This window comes from Engraulis encrasicolus, chromosome 21 (assembly GCF_034702125.1).
Source record: "Engraulis encrasicolus isolate BLACKSEA-1 chromosome 21, IST_EnEncr_1.0, whole genome shotgun sequence".
Taxonomy (NCBI): Eukaryota; Metazoa; Chordata; class Actinopteri; order Clupeiformes; family Engraulidae; genus Engraulis; species Engraulis encrasicolus.
Window position 1 is genome coordinate 28,437,352 of NC_085877.1, and position 8,386 is coordinate 28,445,737.

The 8,386-nt window shown below is 39.6% G+C and overlaps 1 protein-coding gene across 1 annotated transcript; it reads left to right on the top strand.

The window, feature by feature from the left end:
- The first annotated feature begins 1,722 nt into the window (after positions 1 to 1,722).
- Positions 1,723 to 7,992, top strand: LOC134437767 (protein translocase subunit SecA-like). Its single transcript, XM_063187299.1, has 4 exons — positions 1,723 to 1,823; positions 2,919 to 2,972; positions 3,527 to 3,625; positions 3,731 to 7,992. Exon 4 carries the CDS (start codon positions 3,752 to 3,754, stop codon positions 7,295 to 7,297), a length of 3,546 nt encoding a protein of 1,181 aa, XP_063043369.1. The 5' UTR covers positions 1,723 to 1,823; positions 2,919 to 2,972; positions 3,527 to 3,625; positions 3,731 to 3,751; the 3' UTR covers positions 7,298 to 7,992.
- The last annotated feature ends 394 nt before the right edge of the window (positions 7,993 to 8,386 follow it).

Here is an 8,386-nt window from a genome sequence, read left to right on the forward strand (position 1 = left end):
ACATCACACATAGCCTACCATACCAGGACCAGTCTTTACCAGCCAGCATTTCTCTCTCTCTCTCTCTCTCTCTCTCTCTCTCTCTCTCTCTCTCTCTCTCTCTCTCTCTCTCTCTCTCTCTCTCTCTCTCTCTCCTTCTGCTGAGTTTTTTTTTTTTTTAATTTTATTTGTGTTCATTTGTTATGGAACATCTCTATCAGGAAGGGATAGTAGGATGGAGCTGGCAATACCGAGCAGGCCAGGATATGTTGTAGATAGTAATTTTCAAGTTTTATTTATTCTAATTCTAATAATTCTATATCCAAATTGTAAGGCTTATTGCGATGAATGTGTTTTTGGTCATTCTGAGACACTGTACAACAACACTCAGTGGACATAATGAAAATCCTATCCCATTGGAAGTGGGTAGCCCCCAAACACCAAAGGGGAGTAGTGGTACCTCAGTGATGGGGGAGGATAGAGCTTGTCAAGAGCAAACCCCACCAAGAGTCGAACAATCAGGCCAAGAGTCGAACAATAAACCCTCAGGCTATAAGTCTGACTCTTGGACAATTTGGCTGTGACTGCCACCTCATTGAAGGTTGACTGTCCTTGCTTACAGTAATGTACTGTATTGCCAAATTAATGTCACTTGTTCTGCTGAAACAAAATGTTACCCCTTAGTGTAAACAACAGTCCCAAAAAGGAGTGTGAGCTAGCATTCATTATTTTTTTGCATTTTAGGCCTGCTTCTGTGTAAATGCAATTTGCTCATATCCAAATGGAAAAAATATGCTTTGACAGGTCTGAGCCAGTGCAATCTCAAGTAATTTTGGAATTGAATTCATTGAACTTATACCGTGGTACAACAGTACTTGATTGTACATGATGCCCTTCTTTTAAACCATTTGTGGAATGTGGCTTTTTTTTTCTGATGCGTCATCATCCATGCACATTAACTCTCCCATGGAAGAAAAAAAGTGATTTGGCTATGCTTGTGTCTGTCAGACAGATACATATGCACCTTAATTATCTGAGTATCTGATGCTTTATTCCCTTGTTGCCATTCTCATACTATATAGGCCTACTGTACCTATTTCTCAAATGCATGCAAGCACCTACATAAACCTTTGGGTTTGTCATCTCTAATCCCTTTGTGTAATGATTGAAAACCAAGCAATATTTTCCTTTCGTATATTTGATAAATTGTACTCATTTTATATCTGGCAGTTGTCTGTCTTTTGTTCCATTGCGGTCTCCTGTCTTGACTCGATTTGGCTAAGACTTACTGTATCTTCTCATCTTTGTTCCACTCCGCCCAGACAGGTTTTTTAAAACCATGTGATGAAACACACACACACACACACACACACACACACACACACACACACACACACACACACACACACACACACACACACACACACACACACACACACACAAACACACACACACAGTGTAGTTTATTTTCAATCACGTGATATAAAACAAAAACAGAAATTCCGCCTCCATTGTACACCGCAAACAATGGATGTTGTTGTTGTATTGAAACTATATATCATTAAACTTTTACCTCAACATTGCCACTTGTGATTTATGGGCATGTTTTACAGTGACACCAGGCAACGTTGTGGCAAAATGTTGGGTTTGTTTGGTAGGACTGTGAAGAATGTAACTGAAGTAGAGAGAAAGTACGGGATTTTCTGGGGAGTTCCATTACGGATGGCACATGGTATAAGTTCTGCTTTGGAGGGAGTTGGGGAGTTGTCCGTAGACTGGCGATGTCATACCAAGACAATGGCCAACGCCACAGAGAGGATAAACAGCATCTCATCCAACATCAGGTGAGAATATAGTCTAATTTACAGTAGTCTGTTACAGTGTGTCATGAGAAGCGATTGGTTTTTAAAAGTATGTTTTAAATGTAGGCTATTAACAGTTCCACTTCATCAGCATTGTGTTAACAAATTATCTCAAGTAAGTCGTGTATATAGCTCTCTCTCTCTCTCTCTCTCTCTCTCTCTCTCTCTCTCTCTCTCTGATCTATGGATATTTTCTATGTTTGTGAGGAACAACAGGAAAAAAGGTTTTCCTCACAATCTTGGACATTTTATTTCAATGACAAAAGTAAAAGTGCAAAGCATGTATGTGCTGGAAGGATGAGGCATTCTTTAACTTGTTTTTTATGCGAGACATTAGATGGTTTTCACAAGCATGTGAAAGCAAGTGTGCGTTGTGCTCGTGTGTTTGTGTGTGTGTGACTTCATGTGTGCCTGTGCGTGTGTGTAGTTGGGGCAAGGCAGGGAGAGTGTTATGAAGACCAGTAATGGGTTGAAATGTTGGCTGACTTGCCCTTTCCATTACTTCAATATTGTGAATTGATCACTTACTTCGTTCCTAAAACATGATTCAAACCTGTAGGTGCCCCTGTCCATGACCATACAGTGGCATGCTCTTACATTTGTTGACGTTATGCTGTATAAACAAACAAGAGTTAAATTCATGATGCTTAGAGGTATTTGGAAAATTTGGTAACGTTTATACTTCATTGGCATTTGTGTTGACTAATAATCTCAAGTAAGTTGTGATATGACACTGAGTCTTAAAGAATAGCTATTTAGAATGGGTATTAGGAATACATCTCTGTCTGTATGTCTGTATCCTTCTCCTGCTTGCACAGGCCATGAAAACATAATAATGATGATTTTAAAAAATAGTGTTAATGACAAATCTGGAAAAAAACATGTATTCAGTGGCATATGCGGCATTCTTTAATTTGTTAATTAGAGTCAATGGAGAGTTCTGACAAACATGGGAAAACAAGTGTATCATGCGTGTGCATGCGTGCATAGGGGCAAGGCAGGTTGTGTGTTATGAAGAAAACAAACTGGGACAGGAGTTGATATTTAGACTGATTTGTCCTTTTCTTAATATTGCAGACTTGTCACTGACTTTGTCCAGAAAGCATGATTTTAACATCACATGTACACCAGGTAGGTGTCTTTGTCCATGACCATACATTAACATCATCCATTCAAATGTAAAAATTGTAGTAATTGAACTTTTTGTATATCATTGCCCATATAAATTGTACAATATGTCAATGTAGGTGCGATGAACTTCTGTGTGACAGTGAGATAAATTAATATTAGAATTGTCTCTATAAGAGACTGATTATTTTTAATAACAGTTAGAGTATTAAAGTAAATGCGGATTAAAAAAGAGCAACAAAGATTAAGAAGTGAAGTGTACGGCCTACTGTATCAGCCGGAGTCATTTCACTTTGTGGAAAGCATCTGACATTGCAGCATTAAGATTCAGTATGTGTATGTTTATTCTTACCTTTTGCGTATTTTGGACGTAACCAATTGCTGTTCTTTTGGTCAGAAATTGACCTAGATCGGTGGCATCATGGATTCACCTTTTACTGTTGCTGTTATTATTATTATTATTATTATTATTATTATTATTATTATTATTATTCATTGCATTGCATGTAATGTGTCTCTACATACATACCCACAGCAACTCTTTGTCTGCCCTACAGAATGAGGAATGTGATAAGAGATTCAGTTGATGAAATTCAGTTGCAATGCTGCTGGCCTTGCAGAACCACATTCATCTGGCACAACAGAGTCATATCAAAGTAAGAATTATTTATAACAGACTTTCCAAAAAATCGGTTTAAATGGAGCTGGAAGTATTGGTTGAGTGGCAGTGAAAACCAACCACACATATTTGTGTTATACAGGTGCCAATGGAAGTGGTCTAAATGTTATCTTTGAAGCGGAAAATCACCATGGATAATGATAATGAAGATTGCAGTATGGAGCTAAGCATTCCCCGACTCCACTGTTTGTCAGAACACATTGGGTGGAAGAAAGAAGATGTGAAAAAGCTCTTTGAGGCTTTAGTGGACCGTTTTATGTGCCAAAACAAAAAACAACAAAAGGTTAATTTTGACAAATGGATGGCAAAAATACTGTACACAATAGAAATTCACAAAATCGATGCAGCAATGAAAATTTCAGGAGATGCAGGAGATTTCAATGTTGTTCAGTTAGTGCAGGATTCCACAATTGATGATCCCAAACTGTTTAAATTATTAGAGTCAGAGAGAGAGCAGAATCTTGAGGAGATCCTGAAAGACATTGCCAGACAGCATGATGGGGTTCATGACAATTTGATTGAAAAGGTGAGAGCAATCGTGTCGAATGTTTCCAAAGCCCTCAAGCAAAATAACAAGAAAGTCTGTAAAGACGGAATGGAGGAAACCCTTTTTGATATATGTAAAGCGGTGCAGGCCCAAACAAAGCATTGGAAGCCTCGTTACACACAGATGGTCAGCTGGTGCATTTTGGCACTCTCCCATAACAGCTACCTGCTTCAGGTAGGCACAGGTGAGGGGAAGTCGTGCATTGTGGCAATGTTTGCTGCCTACAGAGCTCTGAAAGGTCAAAAGGTTGACATCATCTCCAGTTCCCCAGTGCTGGCCGAGCGGGATGTGGAGGAATGGAAGGTGTTCTATGAACAACTTGGGCTTACGGTCAACTGCAACACAAATAAATCAGAAGAGCAGTTAAAAAAATGCTACAAGTGTCATGTAGTGTATGGCACTACAGAAAACTTTGCGGGAGACTGGCTAAGACACCATTTTAATAGAGAGTATATTAGGACTGACAGAAAGTTTGAATGTGTGATTGTGGATGAGGTGGATTCTCTCATGTTGGATAAAGGCCTGGAGGTTGTTTATCTGAGCTCCACAATGCCGGCTATGCAATGTCTTGACATTCTTTTGTCCAGAATATGGTTTCAAGTAGATCAACACAAGAAAATGAGTTGGGGGGAAACAGCAGGCCCGATTCGGCCCTTTGTCGACATTCTACAGGAATGTACTGGATCCAATGTGCAGCCCATTTTAAAGTTGGCTGAGGACAGAGGCATTTTCCCAACTGGTTTTGCAAAAGAAATGACACAGCCCAAATCCCAAGACATGATTCAAAAACTAGAATGTATCAGCCAATCCCAGATTGTTGATTTCTTCAAAGTTGCCAAAGAGAAACTTCTGAATTATTCCTTTAGCTTGTTTCAAGAAGATGGTCAACAGAAAGTGAACATGGCACAAAACGGAGATGAGGGGGATCGCCACAAGATTTCCTTATTGTTCCTCAAAGGAGGTCTCTGCCGACGTTTGTTCCCAGACAAAGAGGCATGTATCAACTCGGTTGAGCAGACAATTAAAGAGGATCTACAATTTATTTGTCCTGAAGTTACGCCTGAAGACTCACCCATCCCAGGCATGCAGCACTTTATCAAAGCAAAGTTGCGAGTGTGGGTTTTAAGTGCCTTTCAAGCCAAAGAGATGGATTTAGGGGATGAATACATCATACAGGGGCAGTCGGTGGTCCCTGTTGACTACACTTGCACAGGTGTTGTACAGAACAACATGAGATGGAGTAATGGGCTACAGCAATTTATCGAAATGAAACATCAGGCTAAGCTGAGCAACATGACAGCTATAACAAACTTCATGTCCAACGTGAGGCTTTTTAGGATGTACAAGAGCCAGGTGTATGGAATCTCGGGCACTTTGGGTAACAAAGAGGAAGTTGAAATGCTTGGGGAACTGTACAAAGGCATGCAAACCTGTGTCATTCCTTCCTTCAAGCGGAGAAAACTATTTGAGGAAACAGGACAAGTTGAGAGAAATGAGGAAGACTGGCTGAGCGAAATCTGCAGTGCAGTCAAGGAAAAAGTCAGTGCAACAAGTTACCGTGGTGAGAGAGCTGTTCTGGTTATTTGTGAGACAATAAACCGAGCCAAGACTATTGAGAAAGCCATCACAAATTCCCTCTCTGATCAGTCCATCCATATTAAAGTTTACACGAACAGCAACCTCGACTCCACTGAAATCACTGGTAGGCCACTTCAGCCTAGAGATGTCATTATTGCAACTAATTTGGCCGGTCGGGGCACCGATCTTAAGGTCTCCCAAGAGGTCAACGCGTCCGGAGGTCTCTTTGTGCTGCAAACATTCCTACCGTTGAACATCAGAGTTGAAAATCAAGCCTTTGGTCGCAGTGGGCGTCAAGGGAATCCAGGGTCTGCTCAACTGATCATGTGTTTCGATCATTTCTCAGCTTCGACCATTGTACAAATGTTTGGAAATACATCTCTCCTGCAGATGTTAGCACAACGGATCATGCATTTGCATATGGTGGTGCTGGAAATATGTGGCGAGCATGTGAAGAGGAGACTGAGTGAAGTTTTGAAAGAGTTCATCAAGCAAGAAAACAATAGTCAACAGTCACGTGAGGAAATGATAGCAACTCTGGACATAGTTGTATCCTCCCTGAAAAACCCAAACAAAGCAGCTGTTATAGATGCAAAAATGGCAAGGGACAGCTTAGTGGAGGAGAGGATGTCATCATACCTGAGAGAAGACATACCAAAAATGACTAAGAAGGAAGATCTCTTCTCTGATTATCTGAAGCTTCTTGATGAGCTATATAAAAAACACAAAAACAGCAAAAAGCTTGATGCAATTGTTGAGTCGATGCATGAATGCTGGGGCCTGTGGCTTCTGATGCGTTTCAATGAGAATGAAACTGAAGAGACCCTGAAAACCACTTTTAGGAATGCAATGAAATATGCTCAAGAGTGCTTGGAAAGAGGGAAATCTCCATCGTCCGCTTTGTCTTTTTACACCAGATATGGAAATGAATTAAGGGTTCAGGGTCGTTTTGGGGAGAGCATTGGGATGTACACAAGAGCAGTGGAGGAAAATGATACGGATGCCATTGCCTTGTATAACCGTGCACTCTCAGTCATGCATGCAAAGGATCAAGGCTATATCACAGCAGCTTTACAAGACCTTGAAAAAGCTTCAGAATCTGTTAAACTTTCCAAGAACATCATTGAAGAGAAATTGGTGAATGTAGTGATATTACAAGCAGATCAACTCAATGGAGAGAAAACTGGATTCATCAAACAGCTACAATTGAAGAATCAATTGCTAACAGGTCTAAAAGACAACATTGATGAGGCTGTGCAGAAATTAAAGGATGCTCGTAACTTTGGAAAAAGAGTAAAGATTAGTGAGTATCCTGTATCTTTTTTGCTTTCGGAAATAAGGCATCTCGTACAACTATTTTGCTCAGTTGGATTGCCTCAATCCGGTCTACACCCTCTTCTACATCAATTAAAAGTCAATGAAGAGTTGAAAAACCTAGAGGCTCTTGGATTAACTCAGGTATTTTGCCTTGAAACAACAATTTCATTGTCAGGATTTTTTTCAAAGATTTTCAAAGCTGATTGAGGTTCCTGCCTTTGAATTTACTGTAGCAATCTACCATATCAATAGTATATTTCAGTGTGCAACACAACAGTGTGTATGTGGACTTTATAGTTTGACTGAATCAGAGGGTTGCCCGGGCCCTGCCGTGGCCAACCGGTAAGGCACTTGCCTGCCATGTGGCTGACCCGGGTTAGATTCCCAGCCCGGGTCCATTGACAACCCCTCCCTGTCCACCTCTCACACTGTCCTATCAAAAAAAGACAAAAAGAATATTTTAAACAAGAAGAGTCAGACAGTTGCACGTTTGAATCCCACCCTTTCCCTTCTTTAAACCACCATGATTGAAGTGCCCTTGAACAAGGCACCTACCACATTGTTCTACTGTAACTCTTATCCTGTACCTAAATAAGTGTAAGTTGGAATTGTAATTGAATGCATTAAATACAAGTTCATCATATCATGTCATATCATATCACATAAGGGTCTTTGTACTGTTGAATCACAGCATTACTATCATTCAGTTAATACGTTACATTATGGTACATTACAGTCATTACATTGCATCTATTTTCAGTATTTTGCCCACTATAGTACACTATTGTGCATTAAGTCAAAATTACCATCCTGTTATATCTCATACTGATGTTACGTATCTCATATGTAATTTATTGTGATCATGTCTGAATTTTGTAGTTATTAATATACTACTTCACATCCAATCAATAAAAACATCTCTTCTTCATATAATTGAATATATAGACTTCAACTCTACTTTCTGTTTGCCTACACCATGTCCTACAAATTACGGAGTGAATACTTTACACTAGAAATATGTTATTGTCTTATCAATGGGTTTTGGTATAAGTGCAAGGCATTTCATTTAATTAAACAGGTTACTGTTTTATTTAGCAAATTTACATATTGCAAGGACAAGAATGAAGAGACATCACAGTCTATTGAGCAACAATTTACCATATACTGTATCATGTGGAAAACATTGAGGTTAGTGTTCATTTATGGCCTATATGTCCAGATGGTAACAGGTGTGAACAGGTATTAACATACAGTAACACCAAAAGGTTCGCATAGATTTTTTAGTAGCATTCAGGG